A 27,321-nucleotide genomic window follows, 5' to 3' on the forward strand; every position below is an offset into this window, starting at 1 on the left:
CAGCGGAACTGCACCGCATTCGATGTCGATGAAGCTAAGGGACTAGCGTAGTGCGGGGGATTAGCGCGACGGATGAGATCATACCATACAATCCTCCCATGGGTTTCTCAACACGATCAAGATCACCCGAAGAGTGACCTTGCAGCATATACAGGGCTAGGGTCTACTATGGAAGCAGCGGGCTGAGTTCCAACGAGGTGGTTGGGTAGCCGCTATAAATGAACAATGCTAGATCTTTGCCGACTGTCGAGCTTGATCGAGGCAAGTTGCCTGTCGTGATACTCTTCATGGCCGTGAAGGCAAGTAGTCATGTCCGTCTATGCTGACATCGGGGCCTGAAAGTCCCTCGTTGAATCAGGATCAATCATCTCAATCGAAATTGAGTTCTAGAGCAGGCTCGATACGGCCAACACATTCTCCAAAGCCCACCAACGCGTTCTCATCCGTACCACATACACCCCGGATCGTTATCTCGTCACCATCCTCCAAGAACGTCCTCCTCTCACCGCCTTCCAATGCAAGGGCATTCTTCCCGTTGTCACTCTGCTCAAGCAAGCTTCCGTACTCTGCTGGAGAGTTGCCACTGATCGTCCCTGATCCCAGCAAATCCCCAGGTCGGAAGGGGCACCCGGTGATGGTATGGTGTGCCAACATCTGTGGGAATGACCACAGGAGGTTCTTCGCGTTGACTTTCGTGATGGTCGTGTTATTTCCCGTAGATGCTGAGTGGGATTAGTCGGGTTTACCCGAATCTGAATAGACTCAAACTCACTCTTAAGATCCACTTGGAGGTTGATATCGTACACGCTCTTCTCGTCCCGTTCTCTCAAATAGGGCAAGACCTCTGAGTCATTCTCCAACCCCTTGGTTTTGAAGGGTGCCAGTGCATCTGCTAATATCACCCATGTGCTTATGGTTGTCCCGAAATTCTTTGCATTGAACGGTCCCAGTGGCACATATTCCCAAGCCTGTATATCCCTCGCTGACCAATCGTTCATCAAGACGACACCAAACAGATTCTCCTCCGCCTTGTCGATATGTATCGGTGTTCCTTGCTGATTTGATCCACAAACAAAAGCACCCAGTTCCAGTTCGATGTCTAGCTTTTTGCATGACGTCAATGTTGGCACTTTCTTCTCGGCTGTAGGATTGAGTAGTATCTGGCCATTGGGTCGCCGTATAGGTGTTCCCGAAGGGACTACTGATGATGCTCGGCCATGATATCCGACCGGCAAGTGTTTGTAGTTGGGTTGCAAAGCATTTGTAGGACCTCTGAAAATGACACCGCAGTTGTGCGCATGGTTCAGACCGGCGAAGAAATCAGTGTAGTCGCCAATTTTGAAGGGCAAATGGGCTCGAATGTCCTTGAGCGGTACTAAGGCTTGCTCCTGGAGGTCTTTGTTGTCCTTCAGAATACTGGGATGGGGTGTATCATCCGAAAAAACAGTCTGGATGTACTTTCGCACTACGGAGTGCATGGACCGACCCAGTGCGGCGAATGCATTTAGCGAGGGTTGCGAGAAGACGTTTTGATGCGGCTGTATCGTTGACAAGCCAGAGAAGCCGTTGTTCGCTGCAAAGGCCTCCAGATCCAGCGCATAGTCTCCGATGGCGACGGCAACTCGAGGTGATGGTCGCGATGAAGTTGATATGACACCAAACGGGATGTTGGCCAACGAAAAGTGTGAGCCTTTTGGTATAGGGAGCCAGGACCGAAGGGAAGTCATTGTACAAGCCGTGGTCGAACTTGGGAGGTTTATAGATAGAACTCTGATTGCCTCTGCAAATGCTGGGGATATGGCAGCGCAGAGACGTGTAGGTATCCCCTTGGCCACCTGCAGACTATCGACGATATGGCGGGAACAACAGCCCGAGGTTGGAGTGTGTTGTTCGATGGCAAGTCGCTGTGTTGGACAGGGTCGTCAAGACCAGCATAGCATACATACACGGGGAACAGGCTCTCTTGTCTGGGAACATCCGGTCCGAATGTGGTGTTCAATGTTGGTTGCTCCATACTCCTACCTTAGAGGCCTACCATCTTTCGTGCTCGGCAGTAACCAACCTCTGTCGGCCGCCGGCGGCTGATGACGGCTTGGGGATGTACGCGGATCGGAAGCATTCCGCGTCTATCCTGTCCAGAGCCCCCGTCTGGGCCCCCCACTGTTGCACTGTGGGGTCATACTCCTTACTCTCGGACGGACATGTTCCCACTCCCCAGACCGTGGCGCGCTTTTGGTCACTTGGGACGCGACAGACAACGGAACGTGAAGCCGCACTTTACCGCTCCATGGAAGAGCCATGGCCGAAAGCACTTGCCTGTCGGTGGCTATGATCCGGGAGATCTGGGGTAACTACCGGTACAGTCGGAAACCCCCCCACTTCGAGACTTCGTACATCAACAGCAAACAACGCGTCTCTAAGGGGTAGGATATAACTTGAAGCCGGTGCTGTGTGAGCAGGGAACTTGTTTGAGCACATACCTACATTCTTGACCCAGGCACCATCCACGATGCCTTCGACCAACTTTGCCTTCAAGGAAAAGTATCGGTATCTGAATGGCTTCCACTCTTATCACGAGTACGTCCCCAGTCCAGCCTTTGTAAGGGAGCATGGATAACCTGACGTCGTACAGGAGTGAAGCAATAGAAGGCGCGCTGCCCATTGGCACGAATTCTCCTCAAAAGCCACCATATGGATTGTACGCTGAGAAGCTTTCTGGAACTGCCTTCACGGCGCCACGACATGAGAATCAGCAGACATGGCTCTACCGTGTACTTCCCTCATGCGGACACAGCAACTTTGAATCCCGCGAATCGAAGACCTTCAACACAAACCCCGAGAACAAACCTTGGGAGAAGATACACTTCATACCAAACCAGCTGCGATGGGACCCCTTTGATCTTGACGAGAGCGTGGATTGGGTACACTCTCTCCACTTGGTAGCTGGAGCCGGAGATCCTACTATGAAGACTGGTGTCGGCTATTTCATATATGCGGCAGGGAAGGACATGGAAGCCAATGAGGCTTTCTACTCGGCTGATGGCGACTTCCTGATTGTAGCTCAACATGGTGTCTTGGATATCCAAACCGAGCTGGGACGCCTCATCGTCCGGCCGAACGAAATCTGCGTCATCCCGCGGGGCATTCGCTACCGCGTCACACTTCCAGAGGGACCCGTGCGAGGCTACATCCTAGAGCTCTATCAAGGCCACTTTCAACTCCCTGAGCTTGGTCCAATAGGCTCCAATGGCCTCGCCAATGCACGCGACTTTCAGGTTCCCGTCGCCGATTTCGACGAAGACACCGAGACGGAATGGCAGGTGCTGGCCAAGTTCGCTGGTCACCTATACGCAGCAAAGCAAGGTCATACACCATTTGACGTAGTCGCATGGCATGGGCTTTACTACCCGTACAAATACGACCTCGGTCGCTTCAACACAATGGGCAGCGTCTCGTTCGACCACCCCGATCCATCGATATACACCGTCCTCACAGCACCGAGCGACCGACCAGGCACCGCAGTAGCTGACTTTGTCATTTTCCCACCAAGATGGCTGGTCGCCGAGGATACGTTCCGACCACCATGGTATCACCGCAATACCATGTCGGAGTTTATGGGGCTCATCGGAGGCCAGTATGATGCAAAGACCGGTGGCGGCTTTCGACCAGCCGGTGCTTCACTTCACAATGTCATGTCTGGCCATGGCCCCGATGCTGCAACACACGAGAAGGCGTCGAATGTGGATCTGAGACCCAATAAAGTGGGTGAGGGCAGCATGGCCTTCATGTTCGAGAGCTGTCTGATGATTGGCGTCACAGATTGGGGTCTGACCAGGTGTCAGAAGATCCAGGAAGGCTATAATGCAGAAAGTTGGGAGCCATTAAAGGCACACTTTACGACATCAGGACGCAAGAAGATTGAGAATGGGGCGTCGCCGTTGGCGTCTGGCAAGGAAGGGGACAAGGGGCAGGTACCGCACTATACGTAAGGCTAGGTACTCTCTGAGCCTTTGCGGTCATTGTACGATTGACGCAGCAATCCATGAATGCTCTTAGGTTGTGCTAGTGCTTGATGACCTCGCTGTTTGACACCATATGTGCGTTTATCGAGAATAGTGATGTTCTACATGGTGGTGGTGGTGGTAGAGTTGCTTGCCCCTCCTGCTCATCAGGGTCTCTCCCCGCTGCGTGTTGCCCCGCCAGAGGGACTTAGAACAAGGGACTGTCAACGTCGAGTCATTCGCGTGCAGAATGCCAGCGCGGCAGAAAGCGTTGGTAGCATTGTTTTCAAAGCATACAGCGACCAGTGAACTGCCGAATGAGTGGGGAGCCTTGGAATGCGGTCAGTAGCGGCGGCATTTTGATGGACGCAGACGCGGGGCTAAAAAGTCTAAGCAGCCCTCCCTCAACCATCTTTTCTCTTCTCTCTTCCAAACCCATCTCCTCTCCTCTCTTCTCCTCCTCTCCATCCTCCCCCATTCTTCATTTCACCTCTTTCCCCACACAACCTCCATCAAAATGTCTGCTCCCGCCCACAAGTTCAAGGTCGCTGACATCAGTCTCGCGGCCTTTGGTCGCCGTGAGATTGAGCTCGCCGAGAACGAGATGCCTGGTCTCATGGAGACGCGCAGGAAGTACGCTGAGGACCAGCCGTTGAAGGGTGCCCGCATCGCCGGTTGCCTGCACATGAGTATGTTGTTCTGTTTTGTTCATGATGAGAGTCCCTGCTTACCCTACCACAGCCATCCAGACCGCTGTCCTCATCGAGACCCTCAAGTCGCTCGGGGCTGAGCTTACCTGGACCTCGTGCAACATCTTCTCCACACAAGACCACGCCGCCGCCGCCATTGCCGCTGCTGGTGTGCCCGTCTTCGCCTGGAAGGGCGAGACCGAGGAGGAGTACGAGTGGTGTCTCGAGCAGCAGCTCACTGCCTTCAAGGATGGCAAGCACCTCAACTTGATCCTCGACGACGGTGGTGACCTGACCGCACTCGTCCACAAGAAGTACCCCGAGATGCTCAAGGACTGCTACGGTGTCTCTGAGGAGACCACCACTGGTGTCCACCACCTCTACCGCATGCTCAAGGGCAAGGGTCTGCTTGTCCCTGCCATCAACGTCAACGACTCCGTCACAAAGTCCAAGTTCGACAACTTGTACGGCTGCCGTGAGTCGCTCGTCGACGGTATCAAGCGTGCCACCGATGTCATGATTGCTGGCAAGGTTGCTGTCGTCGCCGGTTTCGGTGATGTCGGCAAGGGTTGCGCCCAGGCACTCCACAGCATGGGTGCTCGTGTCATTGTCACTGAGATCGATCCCATCAATGCCCTGCAGGCTGCCGTCTCCGGCTTCCAGGTCACCACCATGGAGAAGGCCGCTTCCCAGGGCCAGATCTTCGTCACAACCACTGGATGCCGTGACATCCTTACTGGCGTTCACTTCGAGGCTATGCCTAACGATGCCATTGTCTGCAACATTGGTCACTTCGATATCGAAATCGATGTTGCATGGCTCAAGGCCAACGCCAAGTCTGTCACCAACATCAAGCCTCAGGTCGACCGTTACCTCATGAAGAACGGCCGTCACATCATCCTTCTTGCTGAGGGCCGTCTTGTCAACTTGGGATGCGCCACTGGCCATTCTTCCTTCGTCATGTCCTGCTCTTTCACCAACCAGGTCCTTGCTCAGATCATGCTGTACAAGGCCTCCGATGAGGCGTTTGGCAACAAGTACGTCGAGTTTGGCAAGACCGGCAAACTCGATGTCGGTGTCTACGTCCTCCCGAAGATCCTCGACGAACAGGTCGCCCTTCTGCACTTGGCACACGTCAACGTCGAGCTTTCCAAGCTCTCCGATGTTCAGGCCGAGTACCTTGGTCTTCCTGTCGAGGGTCCTTTCAAGAGCGACATCTACCGTTACTAGATTTTCTTTTTTTCTGTCATGAGTTTTGGGAAGTTTCAACACGACGTCATGAACTGGGATGATACCACTTCGAAAAGTTATTTGTCTTCAACGGCATAGCATTGAGTCTGGGACTCTATGGGGTTCTTTGTTCAAAGGCGTTGTTTTGCACCATCATCTACTCTGGCTCTTCAACCATGGTCACGATTAGAGATGATACCCCTATGTAAGAATTTGAGCGATAGCAGGAAGATCATTGTGCGTCTATTCACGCAGCGTGGCATATAGACTTGGGTCGTTATCTCGATAGCAGGTCAAGAAACCAACATTTACTGCGGGCCTCCATACCCGCTGATGCCACATGAACGTCCAGTCCACTTCCACATCCATTTTCCTCTGTGCAAGCTCGTGAAACGAGGAAATGCCTCATTGTACAAGCTGACGCCGTACGCCTACAACCCACAGCCGCATTGACATGATTGACGTGTGCAGATAAGCCGGCAACGATCCACATGCAACGTTCTCGTTATCGTCGAGTGTGCACACGAGCTGCAAATTCCTTTGTAACCCTCAAAGTCGACAGACGACAGACGGTTCCTTGCATACCCACTGCATGATGAACTCTCCACAACGGACCAAGCATCCTGTATGCACGCCTCTCAACATACGTATTCGCTGCGGCCATGCCGTGCTTTATCGACGTTGACACGCCCCGCCCCGCCAATACATTATATGCGTATGGGGTTTCTGCCTCGGATCGGTAGAGGCAGAGGCACAAGTGCCCTTCCCTCGGATTTCTCCCTTGCTTGGGCTATGAAAGCTGCAGCCAGGGGCAAATTCTGCAAATACTACAGCGGGCACCACAAGGCGTTTTTGATCGACGACGACTACGACGACTCCTCCTCCCTGAAGCGTCGCAGCAAGGCAGTTTGATGCCGTGGGAAATTCCGTCGGAAACACCATGGCAACGACCATTGTACCACAAACAACCGTTTTCATATTCTGTGCAGCGGACCAAAGACTGAGCATGAGATTCAAGACTGTGGATGGGCGTTACTGTACTGCGGTTTTGTCATCGTCAGAGGATTGGACGTTCAAGGAAAGGTCTTTCTGGCCCCGATTTTGGCTCTGGCTTTCCCTGCTCTTCATCGACAAGAAAGATCGAATACAAAAAAGACAAGCCATGCGCTCCATGAGGTCAAAGGAATAATATGCAGTGTCCGACAGCCTATTCGACCATGTAGAGTAAACTGACCATGTCCCCACTGCTCATCTCCCAACCTCTTCTGCCCTGGCCTGCACCCAGCTCACTCTCCACAAACCCAACAAATACCAGAAGCCACATAAGAAAACTACGCCCTTGATCTCACTCCCCGTCACACAAACACACAAACAAAGCAAGCCACGCACAGCTCGCCGTTAAACCCACCATCACACTCTGCACCCCTCCTCCTTCTTCACCCTTCCCGCAACGCACAACATGCTGCTACTGCTGCCTCTCACACAAAAAAACTAGCGTGTCCAAGGAATTCCCCGAAGCACCAGTCCGATGTGTCCTTTCCCCACGTGACAGATCGTTCAGCCGCAGAGAGAAAAAGAGGGAAAAAAAAGAAAACACGGGACTGTGCTTCTTGCACCTAGGCTGTGGAACCTGATCCTTGGCCCGAGGACCTGGGCTGGGATGGGGAGATCTCGCATGCTTGGTAGAGTACATACAGTACTAGGTGGAGGGGGGGGGTGGCTTTCTCAACATGTACACTGCATAAGTTTTGTGTGGGGTTAGCAAGACGCCATGCGAGGGGTCAATCGAGTGTACGACCCAAGAGTTTCCTTCTCCTTTCCAGAGATCTCGCGTAGCATGGGCCTTGTACATACTCTACTGACCCTGCTGTGCAGGGCCTCGGGCCCCGGTGTTGTGGATAAAATTAGGTTTGGTGATGCGTGGGGTTGGGGTTGGGGGCGCGGGGGGGGGATGATATTACAATTTACTACGGGCCTCGAATATTGCTACTGGGTACTTACTATACAAAAGCACATGTACGTTTCTGTTCTCCGCCGCGTGTCCAAGAGAGGGAGAAAGAGAGAGAGTTAAGGGAAAAAGACAGAAAAAATTGGGAGAAAGACTCTTGTATCGAAACCTTTGTACCAACGCTTGCTATGGATATCGAAGTGTGTCCCGCGGGAGTTTTGTCTGTGCAATAGACAAGATGCAGTGAGAGGTATCAAAAACATGGAAACGCAAATAGTTCCCGCCATCCGCTCATGCTTTTCGAGTTTTCACTGGGCTGCTATGTCGAATGTCAAGGATTTTTGGGGCAGGCATATAAATAGCCGGGGAAAAGGAAACAAGGGTATCAACGAAGGCCAATAACACTCTGTCCGGGCAGTTAGTGTTCTGTCGCAGTGTTCGGCTGCGGGGGCAGACATACCATCTCTAGTGTCCATACTCTTCTGATCCATACTTTCAACTTGCCTTCAACACCCCTCACATTCTCTAGTTCAACACCCTCCCACCAGCATCGACGCGCAGGTTTGCGCCAGAAGAGAAGCAGTTTCTGCGCCATTCCAACGGCGTTACTGTTAGCAATATCATTGCCTTTGATGTCGGTTCTCAACCGAGCAAGTGCAATGCTGCAGATGACAGCCTTGTTAGGCTCACCAGCACGGTGACCCCATCGATCGTCATGGTTAAAACCGCTATAAATAATCAGCATCCAGCATAACGCGAGAGAAGACTAAAATTTTCTTACCCTGCAGTCAACATCTCGATCAGATGCTGTTCAGTCGTGCCTGGCTCTTCGCTCTTCCTGAGACCGGAAAAGATGCCGTTCTGCTCGAGGAGTGCCTCGCCTGCAGCTCGCTTGACCTCGATCATTTCCGGTTGAGTGATGTCGCGGTGAGGGGGAATCGCGTAAAAATCAAGGTCCTCTCGAAGAACGATTATGCCAGCGCGATCTTGTAGCATGTCTCTGGCAGAGCCATGCATAGGCTCAATGGGCACAGCCTCAGCGGTGTGTTCGGGGGTTGCGGTGGGTGAAGGAGGAGATGCGGGGATGGTTTGAGCCACTGTGCGGAAAAATTCCAGCATGTACTGAAGGGAATTCGGATCATACTGTGATGGATACAGATTGTCAGATAAATATATAGCCGGATTGGAAAGATGGTAGACGATCTTGGCAAGGGGACTGGGGGATGGGGTGGGAGATGGAGCATGGGGATTACCGACGTCGACTGGGTATACATCTCCATCGTGGTAGGAGTTCATATGGCCGTCTGGGAGCAAGCCATTGGGGAATAGAGAGAGAAGAACAAATTCGGGGAGAGTTAGGAGTTCATCACGGGAAAGCGTGAAGCGCGACCCTCTGTACATGGATTAGCTCGACTGTACACATGAATATGGGTCCTTGTCTCTGATACCTTAGCTCCAAAGTGATGTTCTCGTCCGATCCTCCAAGGGTGTTGATGGGCGGTCCAGCACTTGTTTGTGACACCTGCGTGATGATGCTCGCGGGACCTCCTGCGGAAGCCATGACGTAAGTAAACGACTCGAGCGGACTGGAGCCTTCGCTGTAGGGTGGGGGAGGTTCGCCGTCGTCAAGGTCTTTGCTGCTGGAGGCGTCCTTTGTATCCTGCGGGAGGGCTGCTTTGGTTGCGGCAGCGGCAGCGGCAGCAGCAGCAGTGGCAGCGGCGGAGGACGAGGACTCGGTGAAGGGCGGCGCAGAAGCGAATGCGGGCGGCGATTCTTCTTCGGTGCTGCTGAGAGCCTTGTTGCGCTCGTCGTGCGAACCTTGAAGAGCAAAAAAAAGCGAAGAGAATGGCGGGGGTAACGAAGACTCTCCAGCGCTGGTTAGCACTGCGTTGATGTTCTGCGAGGCCGAGTACGGAGGGCGCGAAGGGTCGCTGTCGTTGTCGTTGTCGCTCTGGCTATCGCGGGCGCTGTCGCTGGAATTCGGAGGCAAATGAGTGACTACGGACAAGCCGTCTGTACCAGGAGCTTGCGGGCGCGACAAGGTGCCGGTCGTCGCGTCAAGTGCACGGCGGGTGAAGTGATGGGAGGGTGTGAAGGGGCAGAAGCGCTAGTAGCCAAGTCCGCGGGCAGTGGAATGGGTGCACGTGGCAGATCACGAGCTGGCTAGGCGCATTGGAGAGCAAAACAAAAGGCGTGTGTCGTCGCGATGAGAGTGCCGTGTCACCAGGCGTGTGGTGCTGCTGGCTGCTGGGTGGGGGGGAAGGATGAGGGTTGGTTGTCAAGCGTGGAGATGAATGGATAATGGGACGCGGTGTGAAGCTAACTGCTAACTACGGAAAGAGTGTAATGAGATGCGTCGAGTTGGGATTAGCGTGCTTGCCAACGTCAATACTGCAATGGGTAGCCGCCGGGAGAGGCCCAGCGAGAGGCCCATGATCCATCACGACAGCATCGAAAAGAGAAGACTGCCACACAGCCTAAAACAGTTCAATTGTATTCTATCGTGTATGTATGTATGTATGTAGGGAGGTAGGGAGTTAGGTAGGCCGATAGGTACCTGGTACATCCAGCAACATATACGTATATATATATGTCTGTCGGGCTTGGCCGTTAGCCTCATCTTCATATACCTATCTACCTACCATATCTATCCTGCTCTGCCTAATGCTTGGCTACCACTCCAGCCTCGTTGGCCTGCGCTGTAATCCTGCGCTTGTAGTCCTTGACCGTCCCGTCAAAGTGTTCAATAGTACCATTGTCGCAAACCCATAGACTCGTGCATACATTCTGCAGCATCGTGACGTCGTGACTGACCATGAGCACACCACCCTGGAACTTTTGTAATGCCTCGGACAACGCATCCATGGCTTCAATGTCCAAGTGGTTCGAAGGCTCGTCCAGAACCAAAATGTGGGGGTTCTGCAACGCCAAGCAAGCAAATGCTACCCGCGACTTCTGACCTCCCGACAACAGCGCCATCTTCTGCAGGCCCGTCATACCCGTGATACCAAATGCTCCCAGGTGGCGACGATACTCCTCATCTGCCTTGCCATGGTATTGCTTCGACATGAAGCCGACTGCACTGTCGTTGAGATCGAGTGCATCAACATGATGTTGCGCAAAGAAGCCGACTCGTAAACGTGGGTTTTGTGAAATCATACCCGTGGTAGGCTGCAGCGCGCCAATGAGTAGTTTCAGGGCCGTCGTCTTGCCGGCACCGTTAGGTCCAACGATACCGATACGAGAGTCCAGCTGCACATCGAGGTCAACGTTTCGAAGCAAAATATTGTCCTTGCTGTAGCCAAACGAAACACCCGTCATCTGGATGATGGGTGGTGACAACTTCTCCACTTCAGGGAACTTGAAGTGAACTGTGTATTCTGCTTCGGGTGGTGTGAGTACTGGCATACGTTCCAGCTTCTTGATCCTCGACTGAGCTTCTGACGACTTTGCCGCATTATATCGGAACTTGTCAATGAATGCTTGCAAATGAGCCCTCTCTGCCATCTGTTTCTCATACTCGCGCGCCAATGTCTTACGGCGCTCCTCTTTCGTAGCATAGAAGGCGTCGAAATTGGAGCTCTTGTAGTAGTCAAGACGCTCAGAGTGCTGGTGAATGATGTCCGTGGCAACCTCGTTCAGGAAAGCTCGGTCGTGAGATACAACCAAGACTGTGCTGGGGTAACTTTGGAGATAGTTTGCCAAGAATGTGATAGACGGTACGTCCAACATATTCGACGGTTCATCGAGTAGTAGCAAGTCAGGTTCGCAGAAGAGGGCTCGTGCGAGTGCCAGTCGCATCCTCCAACCTCCAGAGAATGTCTTGGTCGCATACTTTTGTCTCTCTTGCGAGAACCCAAGACCTGCAAGGATACTAGCAGCTCTGGACTCTGCTTTATCGGCCTCCATTTCGGAGAGCTTGGCATGGATATCGCTCAGTGTGATATCGAGTCCTTCACGCTGTGTGTCTAACCTTGCAGCATCGGCGGATGTGTCCGCCAAGTTAGCTCGCTCTGCCTCAATATCGGCCAACTCCTTGGTGATTTTCTACCAACATTAGCAGAAGCTGGTTCAGAACAAATTGATGGACATACGTCTTGTTCCTTAAGGAGGTGCTTGCGCCAAACATCGGCGTCCATGACGGCCTGTAAAGCGGGTGTGTCGTCACCAGTAATCTAGCGAGCCGGTCAGAAAACTTGTGCAGGAAGCATACATGACAAACTGACCTCTTGTTCAACGTGAAGAATCGAAATATGCGTAGGAATGTTCACTTCACGGCGACTGAGAGCACGCAGCAACGTAGATTTACCTATACCGTTTTGACCAACCAGACCATACCTACGACCATAGGCAAGCGTGAGGGTACTATCGGTCAAAATGCGTAGCCCCGGCATGGAGACATCAAAGCTATCAATCTTGATATCTTTGCTCTTGGTCGATGATTCGCCCAGCTGCAAAGGATTGACAGCCATGTAGAACTCCTCATAGCTTTGCGTCTCATCAGGTTGGTTGAGAAGTCGCGAGGCCTCGTATTCGACGTTTTTGAACTCCTTGCGGTCTTGTTTGGCACGGAGCTTGCGTTCTGCTTTCTCTAATTTCTTCCGATCCACTCTGGACTCGACCTTACGGGTGTTGGCAGATTCGAGGTCGACAGCACCGCCTGCTAGAGCTAGGGTGGAGGAAATGTTTCTCGATGAACCCACGTGTATCGCTTGATCCAGCCTCTTGGCGGACGGGGCAACTTGGCGATGGGCATTGTCTGTGCCATTGGCAGCGTTCAATTTTTCAATGAACTTGTTCATAAGACTTTGGATGGCCTCCTCATTTTGCTTGGAGAGATCACCAGAGGCCGACAACAGCAATGCACTCATGGTTACCCCGGCTTCCTCAAGTGGCGAGGGGGCATTGAGATCCGAGTCGGAAGAAAAAAGATTGGCAGCATGGGTCAGGTAGCCGACGGAGTACTCTGACAGGACGGGATCGATGTTGGGGATCTGTGATCTGATCTCGGCCTCCATGGTTGCGGCTGGCTGGTCGGGCGATGGGGGTGGATAGGTGCCTTGTCCCACGCTGGCAATGCTGGCAAGGTCACTGGGAGGTCTGGTGGAAGTTGTGGCGTTGGCAAGGTCGGCGATCGGGCAGAGAAGCAGGAGGGGCGCTTGTCACTTTGTTGCTGCTACTGACTAAACGATGTACGGTGAAAATCAGTAGATAGCGGGGCAGTGGGCGTCTTCCGCCGGCTACTCGTGTGGGACGGCAGATAGTTGGATAGACGGTTGGACCGGTGCAACAGCAACCAGACTGCAATTTGATCGTGGACGCGGCCGATTGTGGAGTTGCGGTCGTTTCTGGAAAGGAACACAAGTTGGCCAACCAATGAGCGCGTGGCAGCGGCGTGCCTCTTCAACCCTAGGTAACGTGCTTGGATATGGTAGACACGTGACACACAGACCAGACCAGAGACACATCTCAATAAGAAATGGACATTGATCCGTGTAACCTTGGAAAGACTTTGGCGTCTGCGAGCATCTCAAGGCCATGAGGCCTAGAGTATGAAGCCTGAACCTACGGACATGCGTACCTAGGATGCACGCAACGCATGAGAGGGCCGATCTGCATGACGCGTCCAAATGGCCTCTCTTGCTGCGATCAATAGTAGTGTGCTCTGGCATGGAAGCATGCCCATGGTGGTTACTTGCATTGGCTTTGCCGTCGGTGCTCTGTGCGCCTCTCCGACTGGAGTCACTACCGTAGACTGGCTCGCCGTTCCATCACACTGTCACGTCAGCACTGTATCAAGCTGCTCGCCCAGCGCAGCCCTATGATGCGAAGATACATGTTTGCGGCCGCCATCACGAAGAAGGATGGGGGCACGGCCGCTTCCACTGCCAGTTCTCCTGTTTCCATGGATGCAGAGTACCTACATACCTACTCTAGGTTTTGTGTACATAGTACAGGCACATATAGCCCGATCCCATGTCCGCCTTGGCCACAACATGCAAATTGGTGGCATCGGGCAATTTCCACGGGAAGCAACATTGTCATGGCCTCTCGTCTGCCATCTGCATAGTAGATACTATACAGCTGTGCATACATGGACCGCTAGGGATGAACATGGAGAGTACCTACCGGTACCGGTACAGTACATCGGTGGCAACCTGCAAGTCAGCTCAGTCGGCGGTCCCCGACCTACTGTACCTACCTACAGTACATATCCCACACCCCCATGCTCAGTTCCCGCCTTGACAGCTTCTCCGCTCTGGGGCTGACGTTTCGTCTGGCCATGTTCCGATTCCCCACCATCTTGAGTCTGGACGTGGAGCAGGCTTTGCCCAAAACTGCAATTCGAGCGCGAAGAAGCCGAAGCATGGCCATGTTCGCCGTCTCGTGCGTTGCTATGTACACAACCGCATGTACACACACACACACACAAACACTAAGACAGTGTGTACCTACTCTACTGGTACAGCCATCGGTTACTTGCTTGGTGCTGTCATCTTGCGCATCTACCTAGCTATCATGGTGACTGTGGCCCGCCTCGACGTGCCGTTGACCGCACCAGGCAACTGGCTCATGCAATAGCTTCCATGGCTGCAACCTGGATAAGGCAGGCCGTCACCGTCGTCTAGAGTATGTACGTACGTACATGGTAGACATCGATACGCTGCATCAAGCCGGTTCATGGAATGTGTACTGCTAGACTGCGCGCCCGATCAGCAACAATCTCCACTCGGGTGCAGGGAACCAGCGAGCAGTTCAGCGGCCAACTCGCGAATCACCGTTCGTAGTCACGAGTCGGCCAGGATGCTGTCTGGTACGCTATTTTGGGCGAAGTCTTAGCGGGCGAGGGGTTCCTTCGCTACTGTCCCTGATTCATTGTTGTTGTTGTTGATGGTTACTCGGCGCTACCACCATCACAGACTGGCTTCAAGAGTATGTATGTCTACCATAGTAGCACCATAGTCACTGGTACATAGCTACCTAGGTACACCTTGATAATCTGCTATTCAAGTCTACTGTGGTGATACTGGACACAGCAGTGGGTACAGCGGGTCCCACGGTTATGGTATCTTTAGTAGACCGCATCGACAGGCAACATGCTTTTTTGGCCTTTCGCGGTCCATCACGTAGGACTATGCAGGAACACTGGGTAAACGACACTGTACACGGGAGCATATCGTCCTGTATCCCTATCCCTTTGCTGTCTCTGTCTTTGTATCCTGTACCTTGCTGCATGAAGAGCATGTTGCCCACCTTGCCGTCGCCCGCTTTTGCCCGCTCCCTACCACGGTAACATACCTATCTACATAGGTCCTCTAGAGTCTGGCCCAGCGTCGAGCTATGACGCTACAGAATGAGGCATGAGGCCTGTGTCGACTCCGTGTTATGTTTCGACATGCCGCTCTCAGCCCTCAGCGGCGCCATCTCGCTAATCCCAAAGCCGGCTTGGGTAGGCCTGTTACCCTGTACGTAGATCCCAGAAGCAATAGGTAGCAGTGGATTTCTTCAGTCCGTCAATCCGCTTCTTCAGCGAAGCTCCACCTCTCTGCTTCAGCCCCAGCGCGGGTGCCTTTGCCGCCGTCCCCCTCTACCTCGCTCCATGATGCCATGCTCCCTTGGCCGCGTCTGATTGACTCCATTCATTCCACCGTCTACCCGTCGTGCATCCTCCGATTTGTGGTTCCCTAGCACTCTCTAACATGCCATAATGCTCATCGCCTCGTCACAAGTGCCTCGACGAGAGAGCTTTCCCCGGCGGCTTGGATTCTAACGAGAATGAAAACGGTTCCAACGGTAATTACGCTGCGTTTTCCTCTCCCTCTGCGCGCGCGGGACGGCCTTGTCAATCTGCCCTTGCGTCGACTTGATATGGTCTCGAGGCCTCTCCGTACCTTTGCATCCGAGAGCGGCGGCCACTTTGCCTGTCTTGCCTCGTCCTGCCCCATGTCCAGGCCAATTCATGTATTTTGACGTCGCACTGAGCGCCATGACTGACGCATTTCTCGTGACACAGCTTTGTGCAACTGCCACTGTCGTTGGTGCATCCGCCGTCGGTCTGTCTTTTGGACGGGAGGCCCCCTTCAACTCGGCGCACTCGAGCAAAAGAAAAACCACTCCAGCACAACGAGAGTTGGCACCCGCTCCAATGCCTACTGCCGTACAAACACAGACCGCGGCGGCGACGACGACGACGACGACGACGACTACCACGGCCACCTCGACATCTTCCCACTATGCCCCTATACCACTGGCACCTGCCGCGCGCCTGCCTCTTTCCTCCCAGTCGAGCCAGGACGGCCGCTCGCAACGGCGCATCATTGTGAGGAGGAAAACGAGCGACGATGCAGCATTGTCACTCCCCCCTCCTCGGCCCAGCAGCGCCCTGTACAGCTACCCTCCCAGCGACCAGGGCACGGCTGAATCAGAAACAACGGCACGCCTTGCGATACGCAGACCCTCGTGGATGAGGCGCCTCTCGACGAGGTCCAAGTCGCAGCAACAAGCGGACAGGAAGCCCAGCCCAACACCCCTCTCCCCCGCGCCTTCGTACTCCAATGGCTCCATGGCCTTCTCCAACGACGGCTCTACCGCGCCCATGGTGGGCAAGCAATGTACGTCACCACTGCCGCCCAACAAGCTCGTTAAACGCTCCTCTTCGGTACGCGTGCCTCGCGAAACCCCCTTTCAGCCCTCTGTGTCACTTCGTCCCTCGTTTCGTCGCCCTGCTACGAGCCACCAGCGCTCGGCCACGCTGCAGCACCCACCACCTACACGGCTGGAGAGGACGGCGGAAGACAGGTCCATGGATGTGCCATTGCACTCTGCGAGCACGGACAGTGAGGTCGAATACACGCAGTACTTCACCGCCAAGGTGGCCAAGGGACGACGGACGCTGGCCGCGCGACGAGGCTCTACGGCAAACGCCAATGGGTTCAGAAGGGTGTTTCCAGACGAGAAGCACATGCCTACGCTAGTGCTGGCGAGGTCGGTGTCGCCAAGTACAGACGACAGGGACGATGCGACGAGCGACGACAATGACAACAACAACGACAACGACTATGAAAACGATAACAACAGTGAAAGCGTTTATTTCATGAGCAGGCCAGGCACCCCGTTGAGTATCACGGCTTTGTTTGCTACCAAGTCTGATCGATCCTCAACGCGGCCGCGGGCGTCGACGACGACCACAGAGACAGCCAACGATGCAGTGCGACCCCGCCGCTCCTTCTCCATCACCAACATGCTCTCTTCAGCACCTGGTGGCGCCCAGAGGCAGCGACCAGCCAAGACGCCAGCTCCGCCAGCACCGCCAGCACTGCCAGCACTACCATCCTCATCCTCATCCTCGTCACGATCACGGCTCACCCGCGGCTTCAGCCAACGGGCCAGCTCTGCACCCCTTCTCCCCACCATGCGACGACGGCCCGTAAGCGCCTCGTTTGGAGAGCCTCGACGTCGGGACTTTACTGACCCGGGCCAGCCCACGCGCAACATGGCTATGACAACGGCAGCGCGCATGGCCGCCACATCAACATCAGGAGGCCATTTCAGCGAGGGCAGAGAGCCGTTGCCGTTACCGCTACCGTTGCCTGCAGCACCGCTCAGCCCAACATGCGACAGTAGTAATAGTCGTGGTAGTGGCAGTGGTGGCGGTGTTGTTGTTCCTCAGGCTCAGCTCGAGGTGATTGCGCCAGCCGAACTGCCCGCCAATCAGATGCCGCCCTCGCCCACCTTGGCCCACCCAGGCGCTCGTCCGTCGCGTCTCTCTACGGCGCCCTCTGAGCAAGCGTCGACATTGGTGGGCTCGTCAGATAACGAGATTCGCGGCGTAGGTTCGGGCGACGAGGACGACGCAGACTTCCACAGCGAGACCCTCTACGACTCGCTGCGAACGGGCGCAACCAGGAGTATCTCGGGCGGCGCCCGTGGGCCTCGCATTGAAACCATATTTGACGAGTCACCCCCGTCCAAGGTCAGGGTCACTGCCCTACACGACCTCCTCCCGCCAGGCTCCTTTGGCGAGCATACTATCCATGGTCCGTCCGGCCACCAGAGCATCGCTGAAGAGGAAGAGAGCCTCTCGACGCCGGTGCGCAGCGTGCGGCCAGAGCGCTCCTTGCAAGAATCCCCCAGTTGCCTCCGGCTGCCTAACACCCCTTTATTTCCCAGTGCAATAGCATCCTCTCCCCCAAGCATGCCCAAGCCACTGTCCTTGGGCACGCTGGAATGGGACGCGAGAGCGGGAGATGACGATGGTGATGACAGCAGTAGGTGGTCACTGGAAGAAGACGACACTGAGTTCTCATGGGTTGATCTGCCACCAGTCAGCCACACAGCCACGGGTGTTTCGCTATACCGTCAGAACCCACGCTTGCTTCCATTGGGTCCGAGCTCAAAGCCAACAACGCCACAACATTTCACGGCAGATTGCCCCGATCGAGATGCCCGCAGCAACATATTCGATTGGTCTGAACAGCAAATCGCAGACAAGAACTTGGGCAATCATTCACCGCCACGGCCGCGGACCGTCCACGGGAAGAAGGATGCAGACCACAGGGGCAGTCGATCGGTTGGGCGCCGTGTGCCAAGCGGGTTGCACGCACGCAGCCAAAGTGTGCCAGTCGTTCCAGATGCGGCAGGCAAGCGTAACACCGTGGTCACCAACAAGTTTGGCACCTGGGGTGTTGGAAGCAAAGGTGTGACTGAGGACTGGAACGACGACTTTGACTTTTCCGAACTAGCAGAGGAGCCGGCAACAGAAGGGGCGAATAGCACTCCAAAAGTTGACAGTGCTACTGTCATGGTCGTACCAAAAAGTATCCAGGAGCAGCAGAACAACGTTCTCGCCAACATTGGCCTGCTGCGAGAGTGGGGTCTCCTCATCGAGGAACTCAAAGAACACCGGATGCGTGCTGTTGCGCTTGATCTCGTCAATGGCCCCCATTCCAGCATGTGGGAAGAGGTCGATGCAATGATCGACCTCGCAGACCAGGAAGCAGAGCACGAACATGTGGCTCGCATGTCACCTCCATCCTCTCCAGGTTTCGACGACGATGATTTTGATGATGCGCCCAATGCCAGTCCCAGCAACGGCCGTGGACGGCGCAAGTCTGGGTCCCCGAATGACGATCTTACCAAGACTCCAACTCAGTCTGCACACCCGCGACGATCGATTCTTCCCTCGCAGTATGGCGTTTTCAGCCCTCAGTCGTCTCCCGTTCCTCCTAGATCCGGATACGAAACGCCCCCGCAGAGCGAGCAAAAGACCATTATCACGCGACCCCGAAAAGACTCGGAAGCGAAAGCACGTTCTGTAATTGAAGCGTTGCAGAACAAACGGAAAAGTATCCTTGATATCGTTCCCAACGCGCCGCCTACACCTTCCTCGAAGAAGGTCCCCTTTGACACGGCAACTTTACGGCGTATTGTCCCATACGTCAACACGTTGACTCGCAAAGTGAAAGAGACAATAAGAGAAGCAGAAGGGCTCTACTCGAGCCCACATGCAAGTCCAATGAATGAGGAGCCACCATTCAGCAGGATGTTCCAGCAAGATGCGGACCTTGCGGCTCAGATGAAGCTCATGACGGTGATGTAGATTTTAATTCTACGACGACGATGTAATGCAGAATAGATGGCTGCGCTGGACACGCAGCTACGCACACACGCTTAACTTGGGCAGCTAGAGACGGAGTACCTGCTGTGCTTGCTGGGACAAGAATTCGAGAGGGTTTTGGAACGATGAGTAATTATCTGAATGTCTTCCCGTGGAGTACGCGTCCAAGCGACGAATGAGGCACCTTGGCCTCTCCACCGAATACCCTGTACACTTTTACCGCCACCGACTACCAGGTCGGATCAAGTTCTGCATTTAGAGCGATGATGCATTTGCGATTCCCTTTTGCATAATCTCGAGCATCTCCCAGCTAGAACACACGTGGACAAGGAGGATGCGCGCATACTTTTCTTTTTCACAGGAAGCGGCGCACTACGGAAAGAGCAGGCTTTTTTTTTCATTTTGTTTTTCGGCATCTAATATCCCCCCGAGGTTGACAGGCAGGCCTCTGCCTCACGCTGCGGGATCATGATCGGTCATGTATACAAAAAGCGGATCGGATTTCCATTTTCCGTTTGTTTCCTTGCTTCTCATCACAGTCTCCATCTTCCATGCCACAAAGGGCATTTCCTCAAAATCATACAGCATTGATTATTCTACGGTCAGAAGTCGTGGTCTTACCAGACGCGAATACATATAAACATCAAGCATATCTTAAAGTCGTGTCCCCTCAACATAGTGTGACCTTTCGTCTGCTTGGCACCGTTGTCCTTCGTACCGTTGCTCTGGCACTGGAGAGAAGAGTAATCGGACGAGACTATATGTATCCTAGCTCCATGCCGTTGTTGCTAACTCTTGGCCACTGCAGTCCCATAACCGAATCACACTCGCTAATGTCACCGCCCAGCGCCCTAAACTTCAATGGCGTGTTGCCAGCTACCGTTAGGTGCCCATGGCAGCGGAGCCGCCTACACGACTAACTCCAGGGCGCATCTGGGTACCGGCTCCCTACTCTACTCCATCCGCCTACCTACACGTGCACACCTCGGTCACGCCGGTTCAAATGCGACCATGTACTTGCAGCTTCGCTTGAGGTTCCGACTCGAGGAAATAATCGGATCGTTGCTTGCGTGATGCAAATCATGCAATGCATCATCATCCACCCCCAGGGACATGTGTAATATGTAAACGTGTTAATGTACGGCAAACTGCAAGTATGGTTTGCATCTGAACCCACATTGGGTCACCACCCGCACACGCTATCATCGCTTTTACTATATCGCTTTTACTATCTATGTACACATGGCCAAATAGCCAGGCCTACTAGATTACTCATTTCGGGGCGCCTAAGATCTGCCGAGCCGTTTGTGTTGCAGGTTCCTGTTTTCTGGTGTTTTACTGTGTTGTTGGTGAGCATCAGTACATGGCCGTTTTGAGGAAGCGGCTGTTACTCTACGCGCACTGGCCATGAAAGCCAGGAGAAGGGATGTTGGACACACACTTTGTGCGAATAAGTGATGTGGCCTTGGGTGATGTGTTTCTCTGGGCTTTCTTCAGACTTGCAGAGGTTTAGACATGTCAAATGACCCCGCATGTTGAACCTCACCGTTATGACGCTCACAATTCCTTGGATGGTGTAAGCCAAGCGACCCCAGGAATGCGCGACCGAAACACCCAAGGAAGAGGCCACCAGCCACTTGATCAGTTAATGAAGGGGTTCTCTATATTCCATGAATCCTCCTCGCTCTGTCGTCTCGTCCAAAAAGGAAGGAAGTTTTGTCTCGCCCTCTTGAAAAAGCCATACCTCGGTCTCGCGTGTGCACATAGGTACCGGTACCGGTACCTGGGCGCCTTGATTGATTGAGTTCGTTTATTTCCTGCGCCTTGCATAACCATAACCCGGTCTTCTCACTCAGATTGCCTGCCCCCGACGCATTACCCGAACACACGTCGCCCAATCGACGACTGGAATCTAGAGTGATAGGCCGCAGTCTCACATTGCCATTAGCTGAAATGGCGCTGAGCCTGAGGCACTTGTTGGCTCTGGCATCATCCGCTGTGTTGACCGCCAGCGCGCAGAATACTACCGGCACCTCGACGACACCAGAAGCGTGCCAGAGCACGATTGCGCCACAACATGCCTCTCCTTCGGTTATGCCAGGATTCCGCGTCGAGGTCGTGGCGAATGGGTTGAGGGATCCACGCAGCATCATGTTCGATTCAGAAGGAGCCCTGCTTGTAGTCGAACAGGCACATGGCGTTAGTCGGTTGAGGCTTACAGGAGACGGGCCGTGTGTACGTGTCGAGGGAGATGTGCAGCGTGTGATTGAGGATCAATCCGTGAGTGCTTGCTCTGCAGCGAAACAATGTGTTTGTGACATTGGGGTTGTACAATTCTCTGACAAGTGCAGTTGAACCACGGCATTGCGCTCTCGGAGGATGGGCGCACGCTCTATGCTTCTTCGCATAGTAACGTCTGGGCTTGGGACTACGATGCTTCCCAAGGGCGCAACACGTCAGGTCCCCGGAGTATCGTCCAAGGTATGGGTGACGATGAAGGTCATACCACCCGGACCCTGCTTCTCTCAAAGAAGGTTCCTGATCTTCTTCTTGTCAGTCGCGGCAGTGTTGGCAACATTGATCTCCAGACGCTGGACGTGACCACTGGAGTATCAACTATTAAAGCATTCAACGTCACCAATGCCACCAATTCAGGCCATGACCATGCTTCTTCCGGCTTACTCCTCGGATGGGGTCTAAGGAACTCTGTAGGAGTTGCGGAGGATCCCGTCTCTGGCGGCATTTACTCGGTCGAGAACAGCGTCGATGATCTGGAGAGAGGCGGGGAGACCATCAACGAGAACAACCCCGGAGAGGAACTAAACTATCATGGCTACCTGAATGGGACGGAAAGCCCAATGCAAGGCGGGAATTATGGCTACCCTTCCTGCTTCGCCGCGTGGAATGTCACGGAGATTCCAGACTTTGAAGGCACAGTCGGTTCTCAATTTGCCATTGGTGAGCAGAATGCGACAGTAAATGATACTTTCTGTCAAGAAGATCGTATAGCTCCACGTCTCACTTTCAATGCTCACATGGCCCCACTGGACATCAAGTTCAATCCCAATGGCACCGCGGCCTGGGTCACCATGCATGGCTCCTGGTCAGTATCTCTTCTCCCACGTATTTTCGATTGTGGCTCACTCGATTCACAGGAACCGTGAAGAGCCAATCGGCTACAAGTTGTCCTTTGTCCAATTCAGCGGCGCTGGCGCCCCCACTGCCCTCGCAAACAGCCCCACCGCAGCAGTGGACATTGTGTCCAATGCGAACCTCTCAGACTGTCCCGCTGCCTGCTTCCGGCCCGTGGGTTTGGCATGGGACACGCAAGGTCGTCTGTACTTTAGCTCTGATTCCACTGGCGAAATCTACGTTGTCACGCGCAATGATGGATCCAGTGTGGCTGATGTAAGTCGAGCAGTCAATGCTGATGGGACGCCGCCTGCGCCTTCTTCTGCACCGTCACCGACATCAATTGCGGCTGCCGCCAGGTTGTATCGGGCAGGTAGTGATGCTTACTGGGTCGCTGGTGTGGCGGTGATAGGGGCAATGGTAAACTACGAGTAGATAGATAAGTCAGGTTGGTGAGACTTTCGTCTTCTTTGATGGATTTTTGAGGGAAAGAAACTGTAGCAAATATAGTTCTTGCCAATTCCTTGAATCCAAAAAGGCAACGCTCTTTGAAGTATGAGATAATGATATGCTTCTATATGCACTTTTGATGGGTGTCGGAAATGGCGTGTGGTGTTATGGTGCCTTGACCTTGCACTTGAATGAGTCTAGATTATGTAATACTTTGTACCACCGGTCGGTCCCTCGTCCAACCATTCGCCGATGCACTTCTGAGCTTCATGGTCTCGTCATCATCTCTTACACCAGAAGTCATACCATGGCGTCGCGCAATCGTTTGGTCGCCTCTACGGTATCTGGCTCACTCCGATTCTCACGACCGCTAGCCAATTCACGGATATGGCCACTTGCTGCTGCTTTGAGCGTGGCCTCAACCCGGACCTTTACACAGAGCCATGCCGCCACCAGCCCCGCGAGTGTCTTCTCCTCGCTCGGTCAGATGAGCCAGCAAGCTGGACCTCCCTCCTACTTTTCGTCGCGCCAACGCCTTCCCACAAACACGATTGTGCGCTTTGTGCCGCAACAGACAGCTTGGATCGTTGAGCGCATGGGAAAATTCAACCGAATACTGGAGCCTGGTCTGGCCATACTGATACCATTCATCGATCGGATAGCCTATGTCAAGAGCCTGAAGGAAAACGCCATTGAGATTCCGAGTCAAAGTGCCATCACGGCGGACAATGTCACACTTGAGCTCGATGGAGTACTCTACACCCGTGTCTTCGACGCGTACAAAGCAAGGTAGGCTTCTCTTGCAAGCGCAATTATTTTATATATATATGAAGAGAGCTAAAATGCTACAGCTATGGTGTCGAAGATGCAGAGTACGCCATCTCCCAGCTTGCACAGACGACGATGCGATCCGAAATTGGCCAACTTTCCCTTGACCACGTCCTCAAGGAGCGCGCCAACCTGAACACCAATATTACCGCTGCCATCAACCAAGCTGCCCAAGACTGGGGAGTCACCTGCCTACGTTACGAGATCCGTGACATTCACGCACCCGAACCCGTTGTTGAAGCCATGCACCGTCAAGTCACCGCCGAACGCTCCAAGCGCGCCGAGATTCTAGAGTCCGAAGGTCAAAGGCAGTCTGCTATCAACATCGCCGAGGGAAGGAAGCAATCCGTCATTCTCGCTTCCGAGGCACTGAGGTCAGAACAGATCAATTTGGCAAGTGGAGAAGCAGAAGCCATTCTTGTCAAGGCTACAGCCACGGCCAATGGGATTGATCAGGTAGCACGTGCGATTGCCCAGGGCAAGAGTGCAGCACAAAGTGCCATTTCTCTCTCTGTGGCTGAAAAGTACGTTGATGCCTTTGGCAACCTTGCAAAGGAGGGTACTAGCATTGTCGTACCCGGCAATGTTGGCGACATCAGCGGGATGATTGCAAGCGCAATGGCCGTCTACAGCAATGTGAGTGCCTCGCAGGCAAAAGCGCAGGCAGCCAAGCTCGTACAAGGAGAGGGAGAGGGCTCGCAGACAAGCAAGCAAACTGATGATGCTCAGCCGCGACTGGAAAATGTCGAGAGCGGCACCAGTCAGGTCCAAGAAGAAATGACCAAGGCTATGGACTCGAGGCTCAAGAGGTAGCCCTGCTGGCCGAGGTTAGTCAGAGGCAATCTGGCATATGGGCCATGACGCGAATGTACATTACATTAAGCTGTATAAATAGTATGGGTCAGCGAGCGAACTGGGATACCTGGTTTATGAATATGAAAAAGCTTGGGTATATGATTGTAAGAGCCGACGAGAGACATATCAAGTAGACAAGGGGGAGGATCTGAAAGACCGGATGTCTCTTATCAATATGTACGGCCATTATGGAGTCTTTGTTCTGGACATGACTTCCTCTCATGCTGCACAGACCTCGGACAAATCAATATCCTGACTGGAACTGTTGACGATTAGATCATTAATCTGGTTTAGTCGGGAATCAGGATCACTTGAAGTCCGTACGTTTTCCAGTTAGGATCAGATGAAAACTCTGCATGCATTGTTTTGAATCTTTGGACTGGGTTCCCGAGACTCTAGTGTAGACTAGGGAATGAACAGAAATCCTACGGCACCAACATGCGTGTAAGGGAAGTAAGAAATAATGCATGCAGGTAAGACACTGGAGACAATGTAAAGGGTATGTACTTTTGGACATGAATCATCGCTTCTGCTCCACAAGTAGCCCAGTTAAATCCTTGTTCAATGGATACAAATTCCTCACCCCTCCGCTTCTAATTCAGCTTCCTCACTACCCTGCTAATCAAGCTAGCAGTTTGCTGACCATCATTCCACACAAAACGATGAGCACCCTTGATACTCGCCACATTCACCACCCTCTTGCCAGGCTCAAGCTTACTATCCAGACTCTCTTCGCCCATGATCACCTGCCAGCCCTGGCGTGGTAGCTCAGCGCGCATGAGATCGCTTTGCTCCGGCTCGACCAATTCCTCATCTGGACTATGAGACACGACGATCAGCTTCCCCTCTGGCCAGTTTTTCTCATCCAGCTTCATGGCCAAAGGTGAAATTGAATCGTAAATCGAATGATCGGATCCAAACGCCCTTTCAAAGAACGCGGTATACACGTCAAAGACCTCTTGTGGAAACGCGGGCGGGAAGCGGTACTGGAGCAAGCCTTTGAGGTCGTAGATGCCCGAGATCAATATGAGGGCTTCTGGCCTGATGATGGTGTGCGAGGCGTCGAGGCTCAGTTGGCCGAGGATATGGCAGAGTATGGATGCGCCGCACGAGTGGCCGACGCCGATCCAGCGCTTAATGTTGTATTCGCGCTGGAGTTTCTGAATGGCCTGGACGACGTCGTGCATGTGTTGCGGGTGTCTAACGTTGCGGTCGGGGTCGTCGCCGCTGGGGTCGGTCGGGTGATCTGGGTAGGGTGAAAGACGGTAGTCAATGCTTGCGAGTCCGCCGACTTGGGAGAGAGTGACTGGGTAGGCAGAGGAGAGGTGGGCAACGGTGGGTTGAAGGGCTTTGGTCACGTTGATGGCAGGGTCGCCCCAGCAGCCGCCGTGGATGTACAATACTCATGGCAGATCAGAGGATGGCTTTGCATCGTGCTGGGGGAGCCAGATGTCGACTGTGTGGAGGCAGCTTGGTGGTTCGCTGTAAGGAACGGCGTGCAGATGCTCCACAGGTATGCGGGTTGCGTCTGAAGGAGTTGAAGCCATGCTTACGGTGGTATGTCTTAGGCCTTTGGTTAGACAGTGGGCGAGATGATGGTGTGCTTATCGCTCGTTTGCAGTCTGGGGATTCCATTATGGGTGGTATGGCGAATGCCTCCTATATAATCGCTGCCGTCTCGAAGTTCTCTCACTGGATGCTGACAGAATTGCCCAGTGTCCTTGCATCAGAGTGATGCGGGGGCATAACGGAAACGGGAGAAAGTTGGTCATCCGTGAGAACAGGGCCTACCGGTACATACATTTGGGAGTTAAGATGGTACGCAGTCCATGCACATCCGTGTAAGTAACAGTGTATGTATACGCGTCCATGGTATAATGCCGCTTCTCATGGCATTCGCATGCAATCAACACAGCCAACTCTCGTTCACAATACCGATTAGACTTCAAAGGCTATGGGATAAGTTCCCTCGAAAGAGATTTGGCTCCTTGATAAGGGCTATGGAGAGTTCCGGAATGTCTTGTCAGCGCTAGTTTGTACGATTTCACAGACACCGTGAAAGGCAGCTCTTCGTCGTCAAGATCGCATACCATACGTGCGTGGTAACTCTACGGCAGTAGCTTCGGACGAATCATGCCACATGTAAAAAACCTGCTGGTCTGGACTTTTTTGGAAGTCTTAAACCTCGAACCACCGCGTCATCAACAATGCTAACGTAATTTTGCCGGATCAAAACAAAAGACCGGCCTATCAAAAGGAGATTGGGTGGTCATCATATTTCGGTAACGATCTGCTGCACCAGAGAGGGAAGGTTAGCCGCCATGCCACGTATTTTACGGTACAGTATGAAGCACGAGTAGGGGTATCATCAATCACTAACCGCGACAATTCGCTCTCTGCGACGGCAAGGCCCATATAAACACGCGAGAATGTTCAAATCATTAAACCTGGTGTTAGATGTTAGCTACACAGCGCATTTCCATGCTTCATGGTTCACGCATTTTTATACTATCCAGGCCAAAAGAGGTACACCTTGCTTTACAGACGCGTATTGCCAATCCTATAGTAGCG

General features: G+C 53.5%; 8 protein-coding genes across 8 annotated transcripts; 5 read left to right on the forward strand and 3 right to left on the reverse strand.

The window, feature by feature from the left end:
- Positions 1 to 369: 369 nt before the first annotated feature.
- On the reverse strand, positions 370 to 1,991 carry IAQ61_005894 (uncharacterized protein; the record flags this gene model as incomplete). The annotated part of the gene is made up of 2 exons (XM_003836057.2): positions 773 to 1,991; positions 370 to 722 (listed from the first exon to the last, which is right to left on the reverse strand). The coding sequence occupies exons 1-2, from the start codon at positions 1,725 to 1,727 to the stop codon at positions 370 to 372; spliced, it is 1,308 nt and encodes a 435-aa protein (XP_003836105.2). The 5' UTR covers positions 1,728 to 1,991.
- A 175-nt stretch (positions 1,992 to 2,166) lies between these two features.
- IAQ61_005895 (uncharacterized protein) lies at positions 2,167 to 3,989 on the forward strand (the record flags this gene model as incomplete). Its single annotated transcript, XM_003836056.2, has 2 exons — positions 2,167 to 2,577; positions 2,633 to 3,989. The coding sequence occupies exons 1-2, from the start codon at positions 2,510 to 2,512 to the stop codon at positions 3,987 to 3,989; spliced, it is 1,425 nt and encodes a 474-aa protein (XP_003836104.1). The 5' UTR covers positions 2,167 to 2,509.
- A 529-nt stretch (positions 3,990 to 4,518) lies between these two features.
- Positions 4,519 to 6,272, forward strand: SAH1 (S-adenosyl-L-homocysteine hydrolase; the record flags this gene model as incomplete). The annotated part of the gene is made up of 2 exons (XM_003836055.2): positions 4,519 to 4,690; positions 4,743 to 6,272. The coding sequence occupies 2 exons, from the start codon at positions 4,519 to 4,521 to the stop codon at positions 5,918 to 5,920; spliced, it is 1,350 nt and encodes a 449-aa protein (XP_003836103.1). The 3' UTR covers positions 5,921 to 6,272.
- A 1,981-nt stretch (positions 6,273 to 8,253) lies between these two features.
- On the reverse strand, positions 8,254 to 12,886 carry IAQ61_005897 (uncharacterized protein; the record flags this gene model as incomplete). Its single annotated transcript, XM_066096977.1, has 8 exons — positions 8,254 to 8,274; positions 8,329 to 8,596; positions 8,650 to 9,011; positions 9,126 to 9,261; positions 9,317 to 9,975; positions 10,545 to 11,915; positions 11,963 to 12,043; positions 12,095 to 12,886. 8 exons carry the CDS (start codon positions 12,884 to 12,886, stop codon positions 8,254 to 8,256), a joined length of 3,690 nt encoding a protein of 1,229 aa, XP_065952969.1.
- Positions 12,887 to 15,828: 2,942 nt separating this feature from the next.
- Positions 15,829 to 19,467, forward strand: IAQ61_005898 (uncharacterized protein; the record flags this gene model as incomplete). Its single annotated transcript, XM_003836051.2, has 1 exon — positions 15,829 to 19,467. The coding sequence occupies one exon, from the start codon at positions 15,829 to 15,831 to the stop codon at positions 19,465 to 19,467; it is 3,639 nt and encodes a 1,212-aa protein (XP_003836099.2).
- Positions 19,468 to 21,438: 1,971 nt separating this feature from the next.
- On the forward strand, positions 21,439 to 23,052 carry IAQ61_005899 (uncharacterized protein; the record flags this gene model as incomplete). The annotated part of the gene is made up of 3 exons (XM_003836050.1): positions 21,439 to 21,765; positions 21,837 to 22,588; positions 22,641 to 23,052. The coding sequence occupies 3 exons, from the start codon at positions 21,439 to 21,441 to the stop codon at positions 23,050 to 23,052; spliced, it is 1,491 nt and encodes a 496-aa protein (XP_003836098.1).
- Positions 23,053 to 23,374: 322 nt separating this feature from the next.
- IAQ61_005900 (uncharacterized protein) lies at positions 23,375 to 24,708 on the forward strand (the record flags this gene model as incomplete). The annotated part of the gene is made up of 2 exons (XM_003836049.2): positions 23,375 to 23,856; positions 23,919 to 24,708. The coding sequence occupies 2 exons, from the start codon at positions 23,375 to 23,377 to the stop codon at positions 24,706 to 24,708; spliced, it is 1,272 nt and encodes a 423-aa protein (XP_003836097.2).
- A 635-nt stretch (positions 24,709 to 25,343) lies between these two features.
- On the reverse strand, positions 25,344 to 26,892 carry IAQ61_005901 (uncharacterized protein; the record flags this gene model as incomplete). The annotated part of the gene is made up of 2 exons (XM_066096978.1): positions 25,344 to 26,152; positions 26,841 to 26,892. 2 exons carry the CDS (start codon positions 26,890 to 26,892, stop codon positions 25,344 to 25,346), a joined length of 861 nt encoding a protein of 286 aa, XP_065952970.1.
- Between the last annotated feature and the right edge of the window lie 429 nt (positions 26,893 to 27,321).

Source organism: Plenodomus lingam (genome assembly GCF_022343315.1).
Source record: "Plenodomus lingam strain CAN1 chromosome Unknown contig_23, whole genome shotgun sequence".
NCBI lineage: Eukaryota > Fungi > Ascomycota > Dothideomycetes > Pleosporales > Leptosphaeriaceae > Plenodomus > Plenodomus lingam.